Genomic DNA, 27,236 nt, shown 5'->3' with positions numbered 1-27,236 from the left:
ATCATGTTGGATGGTCATAAATCAGCTCCAAATGTAGAAAAAATGATTCTCTAATTTTTTCAGATTTTTATTTTCAGCCCTGAATCTCCCTGTTTGCACGTGAAATACCTAAAACAAAAGCCCAATGTATCATCAGGACTACCAATACAAGAAAATAAGCTGTATTAAAAAAGAATACAAAAAAAATTATATCTTCAACAAAAAAAATCAATGGAAAATAATAAATTAATCGATATATTGATTACTCCGTAAAATAATAATTTAAATTTTTTCACTCGATTTGTGTGTAGTATAACACACACAACTCGAGTGAAATACCTCATATACGATGTTTTACTATTTTCACGGCAATGAAACGTATTTCATAAAATGTCGCTATTTTAGACTAGAACTAACTTAAATAAATATTTTTTAAATGAAAATGAAAATTACGTGCCAACAGGGAGACTCAGGGCTCAAAATAAAAATCTGAAAAAATTAGAGATTTTTTTTTTTTTCACATTTAAAGCCGATTTACAACTATCCAACATTAAAATTCTGAAAAAACCCATATAAGGACCACCCTAATGTATATATTTATAATAAAGATATAAATTATTATAATTATGATAAAATCACGAGCTTCGAGTGTTGAAAAAAGTAAAGATTAATATCTTTTTTTACTTAATTAATATTATATTTTTATTATATAATTACATATTTAATATAAATTCATTTTTATATAATTACAGTTCAACGAACAAAAAAAAAGAATAATTATTTTCTCCAATTTTCTTTTTATACTGAATATAATATTCCAGTTAATAAAAAATAATTTCTTCAAATTATTCACGACTTACGTCACAAATTTGAAAAATTTCTGATTAAAGTTGTAAAAAAAAGAGATATTTTAATGCATTTACCCCACATTATACCTTACGGTATAAAACGTTGGGGAAGTTTTGATGTAATCAATACTAAATTTGTTAGAATTTTTAGCTCTCAAAAGAAATTTTTTTGTCGATTACAGTTAATAAGATATTCATGATTAAAAGACTCTCTTTTTGATATTATAATAAATTATGATGTCAGAAGTGAAAAATTATATAAATTTTATTCTTGCGAAATATATTAAAATAAATTTGTTTTGACATTTTTTGACTTTTTGTTCAAAATTTGTTCATGTTACATATTGAACGTGATTGGTCGCGTGAAAAAAAAAACTTTTTTATTTCGATGTATTTCACAAGAATAAAATTCATATGATTTCTCTTGTTTCTCTCATAATTCAATGTTGTTGCAAAATTTAAAAAATTTAAATTTTTGCATATATTTTATGTATACAATATATATATCTATGCTGTGTGTATTTAAATTTGTAATTTTTTTGACATTAGATTTATTTAGGAATTTTTTTTCGTATTTAGCAATCTAAAAAATCAACAAATTTTTCTAATACGTTACATAATATGATAAAATACATTATAATAATTCCCTTTTGCAACTTTAATCACAAATTTCTCAAAATTGTGACAAGATGAAATAATTCGGAGATTGTAATTGTATATCAGTTTTATATATTTAAGAAAATATAGAAAATAACTATCTTCTTGTTTATGTTAAAAACAATTTATTGTATTAAATTGTATTATTAAATTTTCTTAAATTTCTTTTTATAACATTTTTATTTCTCTCTTTTTCTTTCTGATTTAGATGAGACCTGCTTTTCATTTTACATCGTTTTCGCAACATCTTGTACATATACATGCGTAAATGCACTTTACAGCTCTCGTGGTAAACCGCGAATTTTGATATGGACAGTGAGCGTCGGGTGTTAGCCATAAGCGAGCATGAGTTTAGGGTCATCCAGATGGGGAAGAAGCGAAAAGAGGGGGATCCCCTCACTCGCAATAAATATAGTTGGCTTAGTTCTGCCCAAGAGAGCGCGATCATCCTTCGCCGCTTACCGATAGTCAGGAGTTTAAAACGTCATTCCGGGGAAACGGTCGATTACATTTACCCCTCGGCGGAAACGGGAACTTAAAGAAGAACAGTACGATCTGATAATGCCGAAGACTGTTGATTTTTCGCCGTCGAACTCCACGGACTGGGGCATTCGAAACGTGCAGAAAAGATCGTCCAGTCTTTAATTTACTTCTCGCGATGAATCGCCACTTTACTGTCTGATCTGGGATTGACATTAAATACATTTGTGAGAGAGATAACTCCTCAACAATATTTCAGATAACGGATTTTTACGAAATGGCGAAATGTGCCGAATAACTGTATCGTCAAGTTTAAAAGGAATTTAAACAATAATATAATATTTAAAAAATATCTTAAAAGTATAAAAAGTATAAAAAAATTAATTTATTTAAAAATATTATATATTAAAAATAATATTTACTTAGAAAATAAATTTTAATGTTAAAATTAAAAAAAAATTCTTGCGATGTTCCATAATATTTAACGTTATGGAAAATCAAGATTTTAGAATACCAAAATTTTAGAAATAAACTCGATGTTGAAGTTGATAACAATATTCTCTTAAACTGACTCAGTGTGTAAATGTCACTGATTAAAGCAGCGATAAAATTTTATTAAAGATTAATGAGCATTTTATTGATCTTTAGTAAACACACTTTGCATACTCTGTTTTATGTTTTACTTTAATTAGCAGTGTAAGATTTCCTACAACTATATAGAATATTCAAATTTAGAATTATATGTATATATCTTCTTTAATTTTAAAAAATATAATAAATTTACAAAAAAAAAATAAAATTCTTCACAAATTCAGACTTTTTTAACAAAATAAAACTACTATAAAAATTGATCTCTATAAATTGATCTTTATAAAATTATAATATAAAGCGCACTTTAAAATATCTCTGTTTAAAATAGTCATCATTAAGGCTCCTGCATACTCACTGCAGCCATCTTGAATTGATGACGTCAGAAGCGAGAAAATATACCATAAAAATTCTTGCGACTTATGCTAAAATAAAAATGTTTTTCAATAAAATAGGGTTTGTAACCGATAGAACCGACTTGTAAAATATACCGAAAACTCTCCTTTTGTTTGAGTAAGCAATAAATAACATTGTATATGTCAAATTGAATTGAGCCTAATCAAGGACGAAAACCAGCTATTTGACAGGTATCGAAATGAAATAAATATTTGCTTTCACATATTAAATTATAATAAAATGAGAGTCTTCGGTATATTTTAACACTATAACAATTACTTTAAAAATAGAAACACTGCACTAAAATGATAAATGACACTGTAAGTCGCAAGAATAATTTATGTCATTTTCACGCTTAATAGTTTATAGTTTTGCCAAATGTGGCACTGTCGTACAAATTTTACGGACGTGGCAATCGAGTATGCAGGAGCCTTAATTCTTTCAATTTCAGTGTTTGTAATGTTATATTTATATAACTAAAATCATTATTTCAGTTATATATATATATATATATATATATATATATATATATATATATACACGCTACACAATAATTGATTCTATTTAAGCGAGTACATATTATAATAAAGAAATTCTATTTTAAAATGCATTAATTTCTAGCATCCAAAATTAAGAATTTAAATTTAAAATTAGAAATAAAATTAGAAAAAATAAAATTAGATTTTCATTTAAATTTCAGTTAATTTTCATTTAAATTTAAATTTGAGCAAATTTTAAAGGTATTTTTCTCCGAGTTTTGAGAATAGAATCATTCCGGACGAGATTGCAGCGCAATTGTCAATTTAGGCGTTATTTCGCGATGTGTGAGTTTCTTTTTACGGAATCTAGCAAATCTCAGTCGAAAATTCGAAGTGCGAACTCTCGCGATTGTGTATTTATTTCCCAGATGAATCTAGAATTCTTAAATTACATGTTTTTCTTTTACAAAAGAGGCGCGCAATAATTTGATGCTTTTGAAAAGTAATATGTTCAATTTGTTCATGGGAACTTTATACTTTATATTATATTTTTAATTCTGCGTAACACGTTGAGTATTTCCGCTACATTATTTGATGCAGGTCATATGCAAGCGTGGAGTTTAATGACATGGGAAAACGATCTTTAACTTTCAAAAATTGCAAAATTGTTCGAATACTCACTTTCTGATATACAGATTGGCATAATTTTTCAAAAATTTCATTATCGACAAAATTTAAAGTCAAGTTTGTTTTATAAAAAAGATTGACCAAAATTAATCATTTAACGAAGTTAAAAAAATAAACTACAAACGATTTGAACCGATGATCGATAAAGTTAGCGATGATTCTTGACTTGAGAGAAAAATTCAAGGTCGTATATGGCGTCCACTCGTAAAGAGTTGCACATCACGCTATCATCAGTCTTTGTCTTTTTCCACTGTACGACGAGCGGGCTTCAAAGGACGGTGAAAGGTCAATCGGCTGGAAGAGGGTAAGCGTTCGCGAGACAAGACGAGGGAAGCTCTGGGAAGAAATAAAGAAGCACGCTCTCTTCCTCTCCCTCTCACTTTCTTTCCCTTACCGGCCTTCACCGTGATTTCACGGCCGAGCACCTTGCCGACGCTGTTCGATGCCTGACACCGATAGACGGCCGAGTGCACATCGTGGCGGTAGCTCTCAGCACCGAACGGCAAGAAATATATGGAGCCGTTCATCAGCATCTCACGGATATGCGGTATCGGTAGGACCGGGGAACCGTCCCCCATGAGCCAGTCGATCCTCGGCGAGGGACTGCCGTGGGCCGAGCAGTGGATCATCGCTCCGGTGTCGTTTGAAAACTCCACGCTCGAGCGCGGTTCCGAGACCAGCACCGGCCCTTGACTGTCCAGCACCACTCCTCGTCCTGCGAAACAGGAAGAGAGAAAAAAACACGTTAGTGGGGATCAAATTCAATATGTACTCTTAAAAATTCGAGTCGAATCCAATAATCAAGTGTTATTTTCTAGAGGATTCGAATGATACTCGTAAGAAACAATCTATTTATAATACTTGTTACACATTCACACACGCATATTCCTCATTTCAACGAAGAGTTATTTATAGAGAATAGGTTGAAGTATTTATAGAGAATTCGAACCTATCTCGTCCAGAGTTCGAGTTTACTTAAAGTTTTTTTTTCGAAGTAATCATAGAGAGTTCAAAATCATGCAAACAAATTCGAACTTATTTGTAAGATACTTAATCGTTGGGTGTTAGAGAAAAGCGGTCTGCCTGCGCTTAAGAAAGTATCCGGAGATTGAATGCTCTGAATTTTAATTTTATGTCAAAATTATGAAAATCGATTTTACCAAGAATGTCGAATGACAATACAATAATTGTAAACTCTTTAAAAAGATAGACGCATTTTTATACAATCTCTAGGAGCGAGAAATAAAATAAAAGCGTTCGTTCATAGCCCTCTTTAAGACTTCTCACTCTCTTTTTTAGAATTTTAATCCGATATTTTTTTACATCAAATATATTTACTATTGAATTTTTATATAGAAATATGCATTAAAAGTAGTAAAGTGACATTTGCCATCTGTTTTCACACACACAGTCGCAAGATTTTACTTTTACGCAGAAATGCACATCGAGATCGTGCTCGCTGTAGGAATAATCCGCATAGTTTTCGGAGCAATGGCAACTCTTATTCTTTCTCTTTTCTCTCTCTCTCTCTCTCTCTTCTTTTTCTTCTTCTTCTTTCTTTCATGTGCGCAATAGGAAACAATTTCCCATAAATCTCTGTCAATTTTTCCGCAGCTTAGAGACGAGAAGATCTCTGCCACGAAGTCGAGACGGTTTATGCAATAGTATATTCAGACCGTATTCGGAGTAAGGAGTTCTCTCTCTGTAAAATACACAAAGCGCGATACACAGCGACAAGAGATGTAGCGTGCGTAGTATTACGGTGGAAAATGTAACGAGTTAATGCCATGACTTGAAAAAGTGCGCACGTTCGAAGGAATCATTCATTCGAGATGGAGCAATAATGTCGACTCAATCGTTTCTCCATCTGCATCGAACGACTGTATTTGATCCCATCCTTGATGTAAGGAGTATTACCGCATAACGAATGCGCTCACATAAATGATCCTCTGAATTGATTGTATATTTCATTTTTATCCAACTTGATTTTCCCTGCGGATTTTCTTCTTTTTTTTCCCCCTATACATACATATTGTATATATATATATAGAGAGAGAGAGAGAGAGAGAGAGAATCTATTTATTTCAAATTATTATAAAAAAATTTGAAGATAAAATTTATTTCAAAGATTGTTTTTTTTTCTTGAATTTCGTGAAGCAAAATTTTTCTAAAGGTGCTGGATTACGCATATTCTGCTTCGGAATTTTTCAAAGTTTTAATAAGATAAGAGATGAAATTGCATCTCTCAGCCATAAAAGAGATACCGACATTCGCTCGAGATAATATTGACACGATAAAAGAAAAAAAAGAAGAAAAAAGGAGAGAAATTACGCGATTTTCATATTATGTTAAAAGGCACAGGAATCGCGGGTCGTCGGTTCCCGACAGAAAGATTTCTCTCTCGGAGGTATCGAGAATAAAAATGCTGCGGAAGAGGGATCTAACGGATTGATCGCTCCAGTTACGACCATGGATTCAAGCAAGCCGTCTTTTCATCGGCAATAAAACGTATATCGCGCGCATCCACTGCGTCCTCTTTCACTCTTTCACTTCCAACTTCGGTTTCCCGCCTCGTTGAACGAGGGGGAGTATCCGGCGGAAGATAACATAAGGAAGTTATTAACTCATGACGTGATCGCCTTCGCGATTTTATCGACGAAATCCTGTGCGTAAATTTTATAAAAGTTCTTCAGTTTTTTTTAATATTCACACATTGAGTAAGAAGAATCTAGGCTCTACTGGATATATGAAAATGTAACAATTGTGAGAAGTTCCTTACATCTTATATGAATACTCTATCATTTCAAAGATAATCAATAATCTATAAATAAAACGTGTGCGATCGTGGCGCAGAGAGTTGAGCGTCTGTTCGATATGTCCGAGGACCCGAGTTTAAATCCAGCCAGAAACTTTAGAACATAAATGGAAGGGTAATTGCCTATACCTCCCCCTCTCGTGAAATGAGCCTGTGTCCAACATTGGATGTGAGAGTATCGTCATTGCCATGGTTATCTATTGTTATTTTGGCAAGAGTTGACGAAACAACTCTTTTCTCACGGTGAACCTAATCTAATCATGAAAAAACAATAGCAACGATGATATCAGCACATGCGCATTAAGGACGATCGGGATTCACTATGTTTTTCATTCGCACCAATGTTGGACACACACTCGGTACTCAAATTTTCTTCCATTTATATATATTCTAAGCAGAAAACACACATCTTGAATCTAAAGTCACTAGATATATAAAGTATCCGCAATCCATAATGCTTTTTTTGTTTTTTAGCACGTTGGAGCCAATATATGGCGTCGGAAAGTGTACGTAGTACACTTTGTAACCTAACCTAACATCTAAAGTACAATTATCATACACTAAAATTTGAAATAGCCGTGTACTGGAGCCAAAATGACGCAACGATTGCGGTACTTTATATATCTAGTGACTTTACTTGAATCTATATATATTCGATCGCCACCTCTCCGCAGCCAATAGCAAACCACCGAGAGTATCTTGCCTAGAGAAGAACCTCTTAAGACCGTTCGGAACCGGCGTAAAACTGTTACGTCCCATGTATGTCTGTGGAAAGACCGTAAAAAAGGCGCACATCACAGATACATGTGATAAAGAGATCACCTCTGACAAAAGATTACGGATTGGAAAGAGAATAAGTAAAACGTTTTAAACCTCTAGTAAAAACCCGAAATTTAGTTGAAATAATTTTAGCTTTAAATCCGAATCTGTGTAACAAGAGATAACGTTTTATCGTCCCAAAAAAGCGATTTTTTTCAATCATAAATATACGCGGAGAAGAGAATCCGTCGAAATCGTTACTCGATTTGCGTTTGTCTGTCGTTTGGGTCGAATCGTCCTTTTGCCAGATAAAATGCGTGTGTGCACGCGTTATATAGCTTCTGGGTATTTCACTCGTTTCCCACACACGTGTGCGATCGCCACATTTTCCCCCGTCCTATCCTCCTCCTCTCTTCCTCCCTCCAATACATCGCGGTGACACTCCCCGTTCTTCGCGGGCTCTCGATGGAGAAAATCTGATAGAGGATCTCCGTCGCAACTGATGGCAGCACTTCCGCAGCTTTGTCCCCGGAATTCCGGAACCTTGTTTTCTGGCGATCGACGAAAATTCTGGCCGAGGTTGAAAGAAGGAGAAGGGGAAGATTCAAGATGTAGAGATCTGAGAGAAGGGAAAGGGAACGGGAAAGTGACTGGGACGAGAGATACCTGCAGAGAAATCGGTGCATTATGCATGAAAACGGCAGTTTGATAACCTGGACGGGAGAATGGGGAGTCGAGAACGTTGGCGACGCAGCACCTTGATACCGATCGTGCATGTATGTATTATATGTATATGCGCGGACCACACGCGGTCGTAACCGCGTACATGCGTACATACACACGGACGAGATCGAGCGACGTTTATGCGCCGCGCTTCCTGTGTATTGTACGGCTCCGGTGCACCTGCGTCACCCCGTAGGTTTACATCGGCCGTGCATTGCTGCATCGTCTGCTATTCCGTGTTCATACACGCGCCATCTCCCACACATTCTCTCCTCCCCCCTCTCTCTTTCACTCTCTGTCTCTCTCACCCGCCCGCCATCTTTGTGTTCCGCGCCCTTAATGCAAACGATAGTGGATGATGTGTTCGCTTCTTCAGTGCGAGCGACTTCCTATGGCTGCCAGCATGGCGAAAATTCAGTTGCGGAAAATTCCTGATGACCTGCGGTCGATGCTAACGAACTTTTGCTTCGTTAGCAAGAAATTTACGTGGGAATCGCTATTGCGACACGTTTCGCGCTGTAATTCGACTCTGTCGAAAATACAGATGGCAGCATCCGAATTTCGCACATGATCGCATTTTCTCTCGCGTCGAGTATATCTATTTGCGCAATATTCGAGTTATAGAATTCTAGAAATTAGACTAAAGAAGGAATTTTTATGATATTTTTTTTTCCTATTTCTGTATTTATTATTTCTGTATTTTTATTCTGATCATTTCTGTTCATCTTTTGGCTACATTCCATTGTTTTTGTGCGAGAGCAGACTGAAAATTTTGTTGGCAACTTTTTTGCGAGGTTCTATCTCGGACAGAAAGTATTTCCAGATCCATGTTGGCATAACTTATTTTTCTTCTCTACATATGAGAAATCAATTCTAGAAGTTTTGTCCTATTTTTGAAACACTCTGTATGTAATAATTAAAGAATAAACATTTAATTATTATAACTTGCTTAATTTTAAACAATTTTATATTAATAAAATACAGGATAGGCTTTTACCTTTAGAGTGATTCTTTCAAAATATATTCTAGTTTGTTTAAATTGACCTACAATTTATATTTATATTCTAGTATATTTGAATTCACTATGCATGTGCGTGTGTGTATGAATTCATTTCTGATATGAATTCATACCGTCTAAACCTCGAAAAGTGCTTAACATCGATCAATGTTTTTGAAATATAGTCATATTTCAAATATGGAAGTAGAAAAGATCCTTCATGTTATCAAAGTCAGGTTTTTCGGTCATATTTCGATATTTTCATGCTTCGTAGTATTTTATATACACGAAAGACTATTTTTGTTTCAAATATTCTATTGTTAATAATGTAATAATAATGTAATAGATTACATTAGTAAATAATGTTTATTGTTTTACTTTGCGACAATCACAGAAAATAATATCACGTCGAGCAAGTTTAACACACATACAATTCTGTCCTAATTATTCTTTCATGTCTCTATTAAGTTTCCTATATCCTTGATCCTTTTATTAGCTTTTCATGTTTTTCAATTAATAATCAAATACGTATCATTTTTACATTTGTTTTTTTAATTTACTCCTTGATTGCTTCACTTGATCATTATGCATTATATTTGTGTTTAAAAGCCTCCTTTTCTACAATATCAGATATTTTTAATTTGTGTAAAATGTAAGAAATAGACACGACAATAAATGATTTCGGAAAGAAATTGTTTCATCTCGCATTCTAGATACAATCACATTTCACAAACATTGATCAATTTAAGAACTTATCTTGGGACATATACGCAATTAAAAATGGATTCAACAGATACATATGTGTACATACAAAAGGGAGAGTTGAAAATAGAGATTCTGAATATAGAGTTTAAAAAAGCCACTCTGGAGATACACATTTCCAACATCTTTCTCATGATAATTAATACGATTAAGTATATTGACTTCAATGAAGAAAATAAATGGAGAGAACATGTGAGATTATTAAGAGAAATGTTGATATTTGACTTTCATATTCAAGAAACTGCTATTGTGCATTATATGCATATTTGCATGTCGTATGAAGTACTTCTATGAGGCAAATATCAAGGCAAACTGTCTCTCGAGCAAGAAAATATGATATAATCCTACTGACGTAACATTTGTGCAACTAAATATCTGTCTCACAAACATTTCCATTCCATTATTCTCAGTGATATTTTTATAAATGGCGGTGACACACCGTGATGGAGCAGTGTTTGTTAGCTCAGCGATCTCCACTACTATCTTTACGAGCGATTTGGAATGTTCGTTCTCTGCACAATTCGTGGCAGGGCCATTTCGCCGGCGCACCGTTGATCGTTTTCGTCTCTTGATGTCTCTTGACGCAGAGATCTGAGATGCGCATCGTGCGACCTAGCTACGATTCATGTATTTGCACGTTGATTGTGTCAACGAATGGGAAGCACGATCCGGGTTCGATAGCATAATAAATTCCGTTTCTCTTTTGAAAATTGTGCGATCGGCTTACGAAGCTCGTTCTTCGATTCAAATAAAAATCCAATTAAACCGGCGGATTAAACCGCGACATCCTCGTGACCCTTGTAACCGTTTGACTGCGTGTTCCTCTATCTATGTGTGCCTTGCTTGCAATTGATTTTACCCGTAACCCCGCGAATTACTTTACTTCATTTCCTCACAAGCGACGTAACATATATATAAAAGTCAATTGCATCTCCCTGAAGATTATAGTACCTATATTGAAGCTTTTCGAACGTTGGTGATTATTATTTTTGCGATTTTTACGTTATCTTCGAAAGTCAGGCGAATAATAGAATTTGAAAATGAAATATTTTCATTTTCGCCGTTCGCGGTGCGATTCGATGCGCATTAGATGCGCATTGGATGCAACTATACGTCTGCCAAGCGCGACGCAACCTACCGTATCGGTATACAATAATGCACCATTGTTATGTGGACCGCATTTACATATACGCAATTTCGCACGCTCCAGCTCGCCCCCGGTCTACCCCGTCATCCATTTCGTGTACTGTATTCGGTGCTTTCGCGTGTGACGTCACGCACGCTCGCATTTGCATTCACGTGAAAATTTTGCATCGAGAAGATCAACAAATAAGATGATCGAATTCGCTATATTTATGTCCTCGGGTTCACAAGTCACCAAAGCGCGGTGTATTATTATTCTGCGTATTAATAAACAAAATGATAATAAAATCAATATTTTTTAAATAAATACTTAAATATTTTTATAATAAATATTTTTATATTTCATAATATATATGAGCATTATATAATAAAGAAATCAATATAAGTAATGGTATATTTAACGAAGACAAATTATTAATTCGAAATGCGTACAGCCATATTAAATCGGTACTAATCATAGATTGTAATCAGCGATAGAATTAAGTATCTTACAAGTATAGGTTCGAATTTGTTTGCATGACTTTAAACTTTCTATGATAACTTAAAAAAAAAAAAAAATATTGAGTGGACCCGACTCTAGGCGAGATAGGTTTGTAGGTTCTCACCCCCATAAGCACTTTGAAAAGCCATGCAATTTGCAATAATGATTCGAGTTTGCTAATTTAAAATTATTCTTTCTCCCTCGCACACATTTTTAATCTATACAGCGATCCGGAATAGCCATTAGCCAGACGAGTCCAGACTCTATCCGCATTTATGCATCTGACCTAATGACCCTCGTAACACGGTGCATTATACCGCGATGGTCGCATCTGTTCTCTCGGTATACGGACAGTGAATAATGCTACACATTATCCACTCCATTTTCGACGCATTATTTCACCTTTGCCTTTGCTCCAATATATTCGATCTTAGATAGAAGCTTAAGTTGGGTTAATTAACGCCAAGTTAGTTTTAATTAACAATAAAAAATAGTATAGTCTAATGCAATATCGTAAGAAAATTATTAATATCGTGAAATTGATGATAGCTAAATGTAATTCATAAAATCCGTTAAATATTATACAAGTATTATTATTGTGTTTATATCGAATTATACAGGATGTCTCAGACCTACCGTATAACCTGTTAATGGCAGATTCCTGGGATTATTTGGAGACGATTTTTCCTCAGCGAAAATGTTGAGGCACCAATAATTTTCGAGTTATAAGCGAGTGAAAATAAAGGGTTTTTCGCAAACTAAGCCTTGTGGAAATAAAATATAAATAAAATCATATTCTTCAGTTAATTTCAGGTAGAATTAGGAACATGCAAAAAATGATGACCTCTCTCGACATTTTTGCTGAGGAAAAATCGTCTTTAAATATAATCTCAGGAATCTGCCATTAACAGATTATACGATAGGTCTGGGACACCCTGTATATATATATATATATATATATATATATATATATATATATAAATTGCACGCATTTGCATTAAATGTTAGGTACGTCATAATATATCGCGGTAAAGTTAGATGTAATCAATTTTTAATTTTTTGTCTCTAAAATATATATATATATATATTCGTCTGAATATTATGAATAAATTATAAATAAAATACGATATATTTAAGATATCTTAAAATATCATTTTTAGAGACAAAAAATTAAAAATTGATTACATCTAACTTTACCGCGATATATTATGACGTACCTAACATTTAATGCAAATGCGTGCAATTTGCCTCGATATAATTACGGGGTTGCGACTCGATGTCTCTTCGAGAATTGTCGCGCAAATGAATACACATTGACGCGTCTCGTCGGATACGTGCATTCGGATGCGTGCAGCTTCTCTCGTATTTAGACGCGTGTGCACTCTCATCTCTCTCATTCTCTCTCTTTCCGTTTTCACGGGAGTAACCCGCGAGATAGCCAGTATATATTCAATTCCACCGTGTATGCGCACGTACGGCAGACGAATGCACTGGATAAACAGAAGTTAATTAATCATAGAGAGTTTCTGCCGGTTGGTGTTTACCAGAGTTTCCCTCCGCAAAATGTTAATTGATGACAACTCGGTTTAAGGAATGTATTAAATCAAAAACCGCCATCGATTATTATAATTTACGTGAATTAACGTCAATAAATTAACTAATCACTTGCAATCGTAAATTTATCGGTTTATTAGATAATCGTCTTAAATTGAGGCTTTATTTTTTATTTCATTTTAAAGAAGTTAAATTTTCTAACATTAAAAAAATTATCATTATACATATACATTATATACTTTTTTATACATTTTTTAATAATATAATTAAATAAATAATTGAAAAGCGCGTGAGAATTGTTCAATCTTAAAATTTAAGAAACTTATCAAAGTATCGTCTGAACAAAAATGCATGTTCTCTATTTTAAGAAAAAAAAAGGATAAGTTTGGAGAAAAAATATCGTCAACCATAATAAAGATTATTACTAATAGTTGTCCGACAAATATCTGTTATTCGGTAAACGTGAAAAGTTCATTTTTAAACTGCGACTAGACTCGATTTATCACATAATTTTGAACGAAGAAGAAGAAGAAGAAGGGTAATTTTCTGCAGACTGTACATTATGTACTTACCGCGAAAGTTTGAGTTCCGCGGGTGCGAGAAAGTTTCTTCCCCATATACATTGTAATTACGCTGCAGCATCATTTACACGCCGTAGTCACGTGCCATCTTCTATAATGCATCTTACATCTCTAGCCTGCGCTTATGGCTTTAATGGCCCGTATTTTGCATACCATAAATAATCATGAGTTCAAGAAAAAATGTGCGATAAAAAGATTTTCTTTTCCATGATAAAGAATATTGCAAGAGCAGACTTCAATAAAGAAAACACTTGAGCTACGTCTTTCTTTTTCGATATAATTTAAATAGAAATAGTTGCGTCTCGTTCATTTACGCACGCACTGAATTCCCTAGACTTCATCTATATGTTACTAGACTGCTAACTCCTTTAATTTCGCTTATGTAAAATGTTCACAGAAAGTATGTACAAAAGTATCTCATTTTGCGCATGCGCATATGAGTGTCACATGTGGCAGTCAATTGTAGTATACATATATACATATGGGCGTAATATGTGAAACAATCCTAACCTTACTTTGACTTGAACCATCCATCCATCTAAGGCTGTGTTCCGATTCTCCACCTGACGGGTTATAGTGGGGTGAATGGGTGATGGGCGGAGTCTAACAAAAAGTGTCCAATGTATGTTTTTAAATTGTCTTTATACGTCATCACCACCCAAATCACCTGGCTCATGGAGCCGGGTGATTTTTTCACTCTCCCGGGTGGATAAAGTGATAATTTGAACGTTTCAGTTGAGAGTACGGCAGTATTTGAGGGAAATCGGAACGCTCTCTAGGTGTTCAGGTGCACCCGAATGAGAAATCGGAACACAGCCTAATGTGCGCGGAAAAAACTAAAAATATATTATTATAAAAGTCAAATGTCATCCAATCAAATTGTATATGGGCGACAACAGTATGAAAAATAAGAATGCTCTCTTTTATAATAGTTAAGTATATTATGCGCAGAATGAATGACTATACATAGTCGTTTAATATACATAAGCAGTTAGCAGTCTAGTAATATATAGAAGTCTGTGAATTCATCTCATCGTCAATAACTATTTCTCCACAAAGAACTGCTACCGCATATTCCTTTGTAATGCGAAGATCATGCTTTATTCCATGCGATGCGGATGTTTGTATTGTTCGTGCGCAAACGAGACGTCGTCACGCGGACAGGATATTTGCAACATACACTATACGGGCACGCTGCATATATGTATACATGTGTATGTGTGTGTCGATGTGCAATTATGCTCGGATCTGTCTCTTTTCCGGGCATCAACGCCGCCGTTACATACGTATCCGGTTTCCCTGTCTCGCGTGGTATAACATCTACACCCCGTGCTCTGTGCAGATGCAAATATACATATACATACATATACATATATATGTATACGTAGCCGCGTTGCACAGAACTGCGTTGACTGTGTAAACGTTACAGCCAAGCGGTCGCCTTGCGAGAGGAAGCGGCTTGTTGCTTGCATTCTCGACGTCTGATTAATTACGGATGCGCCGTCACCCTCAACTTGCAACTCAAGGTGCAACGGCCTTTCAGGGCATTATCACGACACTGACAGAACCGTCAGTGACGAATTAACGGACCGTTGTCGTCAGACGCGGGCTATCTACCTAATATATCCGTCTTCCCTCTTCAGGGCGTCCTTTCTTATCCATCCGGTCCTTATCGCGCGTGTCGCGCCGTCGTCGCCGACAACACGCGACGCCCTTCGATCTGATATATCGGCTAAGACGGATCGTTCCCGGCAGCGACGTTCCGTAAGTGGCGCTGACGGCGGGTGAATTTCGCGAATGCAAACGTTTCTCCTTCGGAATCGGGGAATTTCTCGCTCATACATCAAGGCCTTTCATTGCGCTCAGTTACGCGATAATTCCATGATTTAAGGAGTAGTTTTCCGACACGTTAGTTTTATTTGAAGAATTCTTATGCGGGATGTCCCGGATGAGATAGGATGTTGATTTTAGAGGAATTCTCTTTGATAAGAGAATCAATGTCTCTTCCATAAAACTTCCATCGTCCTAATTTGAATTTTATGTTACACAATTTTTATACAAGATATTCAAGAAGCTCTTATTATATGAATTTATCTAATATTTCTCACTCTCTTTCTCATGATTAGTTTATAAAAATTGATTACAAAAATTGACGTTTGTTGAAATTTTTGCAAATATTGTAATTTATCATTAATCTATATATAAAATAAATATTGCGCTAAAGAGATATTATTTAATATTGAAATTATTTTAATATCGAAAAATTCTAATTTTAAAGTAAGAGGACTGTATGCTATAAATCCCTCTTAACAGATATTCTTAGATCCGTATTTATAGCCGTGATTCTGCTGAAAAACTTAAACCAGTCTTGAGACATAATATGATTTAATAGATGAATCTTAAACATCAATTTGATATTCGTTCGTTCTCGAATCAGTAGAGATTAAAAAAAAAAAGAAAATTTCAGTTAAAAATTTCAGTTGATCTTTAATCAAAATGTAACTATTGAACCGTCCGCATCTCAAGACATGAAACTCCAATCTGAGTATCTAACCTGATACGCTTTTGAGATGAGATTTGAGAAACGACTATAAATACGGACCTGAATATCTAACCTGATACGCTTTTGAGATAAGATTTGAGAAACGACTATCAATACGGACCTTTAGTGTTTCCTGCTGCTCATTTGACATCATATTGTTGCAGCTATATAGTTATATAGTACTGCAATTTATGCAGCATATAATGCAGTGCAGTGTTTGTCACTGAATAGTTTTAGTTTACTAGAAGAAGAATGGATGAAGTTAATAAGTGACTCGAAAAAGAAGACTTAAGCAACTTAACAATAAGAGAAATGTTCACGAGTAAATATATAACATATGTCACATAACCTAATTTAAATTGTTCAGAACTTGGTGTCTCATGCTTGATCTATGTATATGTACTATGTCTATACTTTCTTTATGGTCTTTTTGCCTGTCTGCTGTAAAATAATATATGTATTTTTTCTTTAATGTAAAAATAAATCCCATTTTGTTTACATTTTTATAAGTTAAGAATATCTAATACTAATCTTTAGAGGATTTTTATCTTAAGGTAAGAAGATTCTTTTGACAGCTATATAAAACAGGATATTTTAAAAATAAGTGAAAAATTTTTTAAATGAGAAGAATAAATTTTTTTTTGAAAGAATCAATTTTCTTGATTCTTTTTCCTTGCAATGTTTTGACGTCTAGGAACGAGCATTAAGACAAAATCTTGGAAATATGATTAAGCAGTTTTAGCTCTGTAGATTAAGTCGCGGAAGGGCTGAAGTAATCAGTCCTTCAGAATTTCTTACCCAGTGCTATATAGCACCACAATATTATTTCTAGATCTGCAATAAATTGTTTGCTGTAACCCGTCGTAGAGCTACGTGGTACGGCAAACCTTGCTGCTGGTAAATTAAAGGGCGTTAAATTGTAATTAAGATGCTATAGTCGACGAGCACGGCTTGAATTTAAGTTACAACTACGGGAATGTTGACTTAAGGAAACTGAGAAGCAAATTGTGCGAGCCTCGGCTTCGGTTTCGCGCATTTTTGTGTTAAACAGAACGCCGCAAAATTCGGTTTCAGTGATTTCTTACATGCAAGATCAGATTAGAAATATTAATCGAGTGATTTATTAAAAATATATATATATATAATAAAAAAACTTTAATATTTATAAAAGTTGACATCTCGCATATGAAAATTATGACATACAAAAAAGTATATGTATCACATTTGAATAAATGAGATATCTTTCTATTTTAGAATAAAAATCAAAAAATAATTAATATATTACATTTATATATGATATAAAATATAATGTAGACATATATATCTGAAAAAATGATTTTTTCGAGAGATTACAGTGTGAAATATATTATGTAAGAGGATCCATTTGGCGCCTCTTTTAGGTGCCTATTTTATTCTAAAAATAAATGAGAAATTCTTAAATTGAAAATACAATTTTTGCAGTATATTGACAATTCAACGATTCACAATTTTTGATACAGAAACATAGAAATTAGTTTAAAGTGCAATGGCAGTTGACTCATTATTATTAGTTTAATCTCAGTTTGATGTTTCTATATATTAACGGCAAATTTAATTGCAATAACAATGAATTGTTATACTCAAATTCGCGGAGATTTTGCAGCGCAAAATATACTGATGTAAATATTTAAGTCTAGATATTAATTTCTGAGTTTACTATAATTGGAGTTTTGATTAATATTTCTTCAATATTAATAATGTGTAGTCTACATTTACGATGCTAATATAATTCCTGTAAACTTTAGTTGAACTTGCATCGCTAGACAAGACCGATCAAAATTCAACTAAACACGGATCGTTGGTCGTAGTTAGTTGATACAACTAACTTGTGGTAACAATAATCAAAGCACTTTGTTCGCAAAAACATTGCATAATACATATTATGGTAAATAATTATCTTGGATATTTGCTTCAATGGAGAATATACGTCCTTTATAGAGAGAAAGAGTGAGAGAGAGAGAGAGAGAGAGAGAACTTTCCACATAGTGAATAATTCAATATTATGTAAAGGAGTTATGAATCTCTCCTGCGATATTTTAGCAATGTAAATGCTGATAAATCTGATTATGCTACGTTTTGCGTGATTCTCTTCAATTAACTGAAGAGAGTTCTCTACAAGAACAAATCCAATTAAATTATTTTTTCGCCTTTATGTACTTTTAATCCGATATATAGCGATATTTGTATAAAATAATATTTCCCGAGGACATACTTTTCTTAATCTGCAGAAATAATATATCTTGTTTTATTTTTATGTAGTTATATAGTATATAATTGTATAATGTGATAAGAGCTTTGACAATCTCATAGAGTTAGATTCTGCATATGTACACACAATGAACACACACACATACATATATTATATTATATTCATTAATTACAAAGCATTATGCTTTAATGAAAAAATCAAACAGTCTTGAACCATTTTTTCTGCAATGTTATAGGGAAAGGAGAAATTATTAAATGAGATTCATCAATCAACATCGTTCTTTAGTTAGAAGAGCTTACATATGTCTGCGTACCGGACAGCACACTATTCTATGCTCATGCTGTTGCCAGAGAGAACAAAGCTACATACATATATTTGTATATGTGTGCGTGAGTGTTTGTGTGATTTAGGTAAATTCTATTTAATTGTAAACCTTTTTCGAGCATAGAGAAAAAATATCGAGATTCTCTCTCTACCGGGACCTCCTTCTCTCATTGTCACAGGCAATCACTCTGCCATGGAATCATCTCGTCGCTTACATAATAAATAATTCCTCTTCCGTTAAAACATCACAAAAAAATAATTTAATTCTTCCATTTTTTATTAAAAAATAGTATAATTAATAGGCGTAAAAATTAGAAAACATTCTGTATATATTTATATCTATTTATATCTAAAGTTAAAATCTTTGAATGTGATTTTCCCAACATTGCATTCTCAATTTTGAGTTTGGGTTTTTTTTTACAGAATTTTAAGATATAATACATTATGTAACGTGTAATATTTCAATGCTTATGTTTACGTATAGACAACTTTTCTTTCTCTCTCTGTCTCTCTCTCACTCTCTTTCTATCTGTCTATCTATCTTTCTCTCATTCTCACTCTCGTTCTCTTAACTTTTCTCAAGATTTAAATTCTCGATCACAACTTTCCCCATATTACATTTGCAAACTCGGGACTTTCGCAGAACTTCTCAAATTATAGGTTTCCCCTTTTGTATCTGCAAACACATATATATATATATATATATATATATATATATATATGTACCCACATATGTTATATATGTTATATATGCACTTGTGTATATAGACATTCGGAGTTGGTTGCATTGCAGGTAGGCGATTCGACGGCGGAGGCGGTAGGGCGCGCTAGGGCTCTTAGGAAGCGTTTGATCTGGATCACGGTTAATTTTACCCTCAGTTATAGAGCACAATACCGTGCTGCAACGGCACCATGCGATCCCGTTGCATCGGGCGCGGTTTGATTAGTTCATACCGGTTTGTGCATATTACACAAACACACGTACATATACGGCAACACACGATGTCGGATGGCGAGACACACACGAGGTGGATCAATCCACGATGGCGCAGAGCCATCGACTTCGGCGTGTGACGCGGGTTTCGTTCCAATCTCGTCAAATCCGCAACGGCTTGCATCACTTCGTGAAAACAATGCGGCGACGGCGTGCGGCGAGTATCCGCGATTTTTTTTTTTTTTTTTTTTTTTGGATACCGATCGACGACGCGGTTGGCCGATTTTTGTTCATCTCCTCTCCCCCTTCTCACCCCGATTCACGAATAACCAAACGAGCAAGCTGTTCCGTCGCGGAAAATATCGAACATTCCGCGTATAATCTAATTATTTCCCTCAGAATTCAGGGATTTGATATGTATGCAATAAATATGCAATGTAAAAAGTTCCGCTCGTTAAAAATAATAGCAATGTGGGGATCGAATTTATATTTGTATTAATAAGCCTTCCATATATGAAAATGCTGTTTTTTGAGACTTTAAGTAGTACAATAATTGTTTGTTAATATTAATTATGTAATAAACGCGTTAGTTTTTCCGAATTTCTTAAAATTTTTTTCTGATCTTGATTGTTGTTTGTTTTCTCTTCGCCTCGCTTTGAATAGAGACGTCTTATAGGGTGAATGTCCTATTTTGTTAAACAATTTTAATGATTTTCGATGTGAAACCGCGGCAGATGTTGCCATGAAGAATTTGCGCGGAAGATTGCTTCGTATACATTTATTAACATCGACTGTATTAAAATACCGATACTTTGAAACTTAAGCCACGGACGCTAAAACAAAGTATGCAACCGCACATATATGGCCTATTTTATTCGTTTTTTGATGTAATATGAATTTCGATAAGCTCGGTATACGCGAAATAAATATCAGGTTTGAATTTTTACGAACAGAGAAAACACGAGAGTTGATATATATTCTATCATATTATTAATAATAATTAACTTCGTTCGATGATATTTATTTCTTATTATTCTACTAAAGATATTTATCTCTCTTATTTTGGGAAAAATTTTACGGCGCACATTCTTTCTCTGCCATAATATTTAATCGAAAAAGTCGAATATGAAAAAAATATATGCATTGGAAAACGTTCAACGCGATACATTTGTTATAAAACAGTATTCCTGTTTCATATGTATAATTTTACATTGCCCCTTGTAACACCAAAATACTATTATCATAAACAGGTGACATGATTTAAATATTGTTATGATGTTATGATGTTAAACACTTCTTGATCAAAGTGTAATCTTCATAATCCTCCTAATTATTATTCATCATATATTACCTAATTTTACCTGAATCAAGTAGTTTTTAAATTGCCCCAGCAGCATCAAACCTCCTTTTTGGATCAAATTTTTGTTACATTTTATTAATCTTATCATTCTTATTGATCCATATTGTTTTTAAATTTTTTCAAAAAAACTTTATATATATTATATTTTTTCTCCATAAAATTATAGTAAAATACGTACATATATATAAATAAAATACATATTTATATATATATCTGTTGCGCTTTATTAAATATTTTTTAAACAGACATGTGTGTGTAAATTTCGCTTTTTTTATAATTTTTTTTTTTAATAATTTTTTTTATTATTTAGTGATAATTATTTATATTGACTCATATCTCATATTATCTTTATACAGAGATTGTAACTGGCATGATTAATAGAGCTAATGATAAAATTTATATAATCTCAATTACGATAAATTATAAATTTTCGCATACAATACGCTTAAATACATTTATAAAATTGGTAATGCAGTTTACAGTTTCGAATTATTTATATATGGACTTATGCATATGAATGTGATTACAGATTTACGATTTATTATGGAGATTATCGATAAGTAGAATTAGGGATTGGGACTATCGAGCATGCTATATTAATTATAGAGTGCAGTAATGTTACATAAACACAACCTTTTATAACAGAAATTGTAAACAAATCAAAATTATATTAGGAGAGCGATGATCATTGTGAGCTTCTTAAATAAAGCCTTCTAGATTTAGAATTATTATAAGCCTTCTAGATAAAAATATTTTCATAATTTTATAATGCACTTAAATAATAAAAGTGTGTTTATAATTGTGAGAGCCAAGTTATATCTATTAAGTTATAGTTTATTAAAAAATTACTATTTATAATTTTTAAGATACTTTCAAGTAGCATAAATACACGGCCTATATCGCCTATTGTTACATATATTTATCCTGAAATTATTTAAATATTAATTAATTTTACAAATATAGAAACATTCTTCGAACCTAACCTAACCTAACCTAACCTAACCCCTTGCCCGTCTCTCTTCCTCGTGCCAAACGTACCAATTTTCCGTCTCAATTCCGCCGATTCTCTCCGTCTCTATCTGTCTCTCTATCACGAGCGAATATATCTCCTTCTCGGCAGCGTCTTCATCCGACCGAATAGAAGAATCTAGCGAGACGGCAGCAATATCGGCGGAAATCGAATCGCAAAATGGAGAAAATGACTGCGAGTGCTTCCCCCCACATCGAAGGGAGAGGGAGTGTTGAGGAGAGACAGAGACGAAGTAGAGTACCGAAGCGGAAGAAGACGAAGAGTTATCAAGAAGCGAGAAAAAGGAGAGGCAACAGATATGAAAGAGAAAGAGAGAGAGAAGCAGAAGGAGAGCATGGTATAGACGTGCACTTTAGGGCGAATTAATCCCTGGAGTTTCTGGAATGGCTGACAATCTCATGGGATTCGTTGCCTTTGTCAAATTACGATCATCATTGATGCACGGACATGCGGATAATAGCGTGCGTATCGCATTATCATTCCAAATCGATTCGCCAATTCGTAATATCATGGAGAGAGAGGAAGAGAGAGGTTAAATGGACCACCGAGAAGGAATGCATACCTATTTCGGCAAATCCGCCCTTTCGCGAGAGTAACGGATCTCTGATCGTTGCCATAAGCAGAGGTTCGTCTCTACACGATCTGTCAGTCATCCTGAAATCCTTCCCCATTGGAAACTATGCTAAGCGGTTGCTACACTTTCCTCGGGACAAGAGGAGATATTCTCGGTCAGTATATCCATGATGGTTGCAACTCCCATGACTCACGATTGTGCCTAATCAATAATTCCGTCCTTTATCTTTCTGTCGGATTCTATCTGAAGTAAACAGCTTCGGATTATGATTGATCGCGTATATTTTTAGATGGCAATTTGGCAAAACTTTCTTAGTTTGACAAATATAACTCAATAATCATCATGTCGTGGCATTAAAACACCAAACACACTTTGCATAATAGAGACAGACACGATGTAATATTTTCAAGATTATATAATATATGAAAGAGATCTGAGATAGCCCACATTGCTAATTGGTCAGTTGAGCACTAGAACTCTGATTGGTCAATCGTGCTGATTACTCTATAGGCACTGGTCGATGTGTATGCTTGTGTGCTATCGCGATGTGTATTAACGGGACTCTTCCCTAATAATATATAACTTCAAACTTTTTACATGTAACTTTTACATGTAACTTTCACATGTATATTGCGCGGTTAAAATGAATGTTTGGACACGTGCGCGGTAAGGTTATGGCCAATAATAGTTCAAGTGAATGTTTTAGGTCAGTGCTGTCATTTAGTTGCACATTTCGAGCTGATTTCGTTGTCGACACCTACTGTTTCCCTCTTGCCGCGCGTGTCTTAGCAACGACAGTCTTGGACTCTTATAAACAAAATATATAACGCTTCACATCTCAGGAACGTCACACGTTTATGATGGAATTGTAATTCATAATTAATAATATAATAATTAATAATATGAGAATTATATATATATATTTACAATTAAAAGGATTCTAAATTATTAATCTAAAATTATTCAAAAGATGAATGCTCTAATTACCTATTTGGTATTACTTAACGCTTAGGGGGATTATAATTCCATCATAGACGTTCCTGGGATGTGAAAAATCCAGTGGATCGTGCTAACAATAAGACACGCGTGGCAAGAGGGAAACAGTGGGCGTCGACAACGAAATCAGCCCGAAATGTGCAACTAAATGACAGCACTGTTTTAGGTGATCGTCAGTTAACTTGATCTTGTTTGCCGCTCTTCTGTTCTCTTCTGTCCTTTGCGCTTCATGTCAAAATGATCAAGCGAGTTTCGAAGTTTTTCAACAAGTTCGACATTATGATGTCAAGCCCAATAAATCGAGGTAACTGTTGCGACAAAAGCAAACTTGGCGAATCAAACAGTATTCGGTTTAGGAGCAACACAAGAACAGATTTTTATCTTTATTACACATAATACACAAACTCATAAATTTTATCACACTCTAAATAAAATAAATTTTCCATTACAGTTATTAATATGTCTATGTAATACGTTTTAGTCACATGATAATTAATCTAATAAAAAATAAGAATTAAATTAATTTTTAGTTTTCAAATTAAATTTTAATTTTTAAAAGCATGAAAGATTTCAAAATTGCATTATGCAATTTAAATTTGCTCGAAATTTGATATTATGCGAAAACAAGAAGATATATATAAAAGAGATAAGTATATGTGTGGGTGTGTATCATGTTTGCAAACATGGATATATATTTTAAGAGGAGATTGCATCTGCCGAACGTTTCAGGAAACTGCCTAGTTGGTAAAAAAGCATACACAATACGGCTGATCCCTTCTTAGAATTCTTTGTTTTAAAGACAGAACATCTTCGCAAGAGAGAAAGAAAACGAAAAAAAGAGAGAGAGTGAGAGAGAGAGAGAGAGAGAGAGAGAGAGAGAGAGAGAGAGAGAGAGAGAGAGAGAGAGAGAGAGACAAGGGAAGAAAAAAGTTGCGCGCGCGGAGCAGGAAGCGTTTGACGACATCGTTGGATCGTTCTTCCGTAAACTGCTTAGCAGCAGATAGTGGCTCTAAGTTCTTTCGCTGCCGGGAGTAACTTTCTTAATCCTCCTCTTAGCGGAGTTAATCCGCTCGATTAATGCTTTACTAACCTGTTTCTCAAACGAGTTCTTCCATCTGCCGCTTGACATTTTCAAGCTTCAGACTCGCACACACATTTGTAAAAAATAAATAAATATATATATATATATATATATAAAATATTAATATTCTTTATAATTTTATAATTAAATTCACACACACATATAAAAATAAAATTCTTTACACCGTAAAAAGAAAGATAGTAAATCAAGTGGATCATTATATATATTTGAGAGAAGATTGATAATTTTGAAGAATGAGTTTGTTGTTGAAATTAAGCTGATCGTCAATTTTCTCTTTCGCATAAATGTTCATCGCTTATTACTCGCACGTACTTGCTGACACGGTGAATTAGCATAATATCTCATAGCCGCATGAGCTCTTCTGCGGATACTTCAATGCCGCGAACACAATGGAGAATCGATCTGGGAGAACCAGCGGTGCGAGGAAAACCACGAGATAGGCATGTCGACATGCACCAGAGAGGAAAGAAACACGGGTGGTGTAGAATGGTGTTGCGCGCGACTCAAAAGAAATTCATTACTTATCAGGGCACTGAATGAACTTGCGATAAAAGCTGTCATAAAAGAAATGAGGGAGTAAGAGAAAGAGAAAATTATTTATTAAACGCCTAGTGGGAAAGAGAGAGAGAAAGAGAAAGATGAATTCCCTCAAGTATAAAAAGTAGATCGTTATATTTATGAATTAAATATCAAAAAAAATAAAAGTATATAGATTCAATGTGTTTGATTATTCGAATATTAACCAACTATTTCACGAATTTTATACATATATAAAAGCTGTGAAATACTTGGATAGTATCCGAACAGTCAAAATTAATTTGTCATATGATTTTTGATAACAAAGTGTATATATATATATTCTTTTTACTGGATTTTATTCTAATTAAGCTTTAGCATTTAGTTATCAAAAATCAGATGGCAATCAATTAAGCATTTCTTTTTTTGAAGAATAGATACAAAATTTATGAAAAAGTCCTTGGAGTAAAATTCTTTATTAATAGTTTTTGTAAGATAGATCAGACAATGTTATCTTCTTAAATCGATTCAACTAAAAGGAAAGGAAAAACTTTCAAATATATAGTCATCCTCTAATTACAGGATCAAATAAAGATTATTAAGATCAAGGAGAGAGATATTTTATACAAAGATTTAGACTTAATAAGCGCGCCCGCGAATAAATTCTCTCGTGATGATCGGAAATACTTTTTAAAATGCTTCAGATGGCAATTACCTTCGATCGGCTAGTTATTATGCGTTCTTAAATTGAGGAGAATTTCGTTGATTTATCGCAAATGCTTCCTCTTACTGAAATCGATAATTATAATCAAACTACGCGAGCGGACGAAGATGATCCTGATAAATAAATGTAGATCAACTGGAAATCTTTTACGATGCTTTAGAGGCTTTGGAAACTTTACGGGAGATATATACATATCTAAGGAGATTGAAACGTTTTCTAGAAAATGGTTATCGCTGTGTCAGTAAGAAATAAAGTTGTTTCGAAATTACTTTTGTTTTCTAATTATTACATTTAAATTTAATTATTATTAAATACAAATATAAGTGATAGGCCTTAAAAGCCGAACGCGGATGTTGATGCGTATTCCAACGAAATTTAATTTTTCGCTGGAATTAAATTAATTGTGCACAGGGCAGGAATTTTACTACTTGGTATACTGCCAAGTCTTGTATGGAATAATCTCATACTTGAGATTTTTATTCCATACATCCCCTCTAACCCCCCTAAAGAATTAGATGCGAGAGAAAATTAATTATTATTATTTAGTAATTATATTATTATTAGTTATATTAATTATTATTTAATTATATTATGGAATTAAAGTAATTAAATTTCAATATATAAAAAAATGTATTATAAAGAAAAATAAATCTGAAACAAATTGATCATTATTAAATCGTACGATCGTATGTATATATAATCAAGCGTTCTTTTTAAATTATACATTAATCCGCGCACACATTGAATATACATATATCATACATTACATGAATCGTAGTGATTACCGCGAAAGTGCATTTAACTGTGAAACTTAACGCCGATAGCGAAATTCGCTGACGGACATTTTGCAGAGATGCATCGCGCAAGAAGTGCATTTCGCTTTGCATTCTAATTGGCATTTGCGCCGCGAACGTAATTATGAATTATTTTCAATCGTCGGGCGAAAAAAAAACGTAT

General features: G+C 33.8%; 1 protein-coding gene across 5 annotated transcripts in view; it reads right to left on the bottom strand.

Annotated features, from left to right (window-relative positions):
• Positions 1-27,236, bottom strand: part of LOC145941191 (cell adhesion molecule Dscam2) — a 224,625-nt gene that overhangs the window by 114,191 nt on the left and 83,198 nt on the right. For all 5 annotated transcript variants that reach the window (XM_083047129.1, XM_083047128.1, XM_083047131.1 and 2 more), the window contains exon 3: positions 4,509-4,829. In XM_083047129.1, coding sequence (XP_082903255.1) covers positions 4,509-4,829 — 321 coding nt within the window. The remainder of the gene's footprint in view (positions 1-4,508; positions 4,830-27,236) is intronic.

Source organism: Prenolepis imparis, unplaced genomic scaffold, assembly GCF_030444845.1.
Source record: "Prenolepis imparis isolate NDT839.2.m4 unplaced genomic scaffold, iyPreImpa1.0 SCAF_9, whole genome shotgun sequence".
NCBI lineage: Eukaryota > Metazoa > Arthropoda > Insecta > Hymenoptera > Formicidae > Prenolepis > Prenolepis imparis.
Note: the sequence above shows the minus strand (reverse complement) of the source record. Positions and strands in the feature narration are given on the sequence as shown.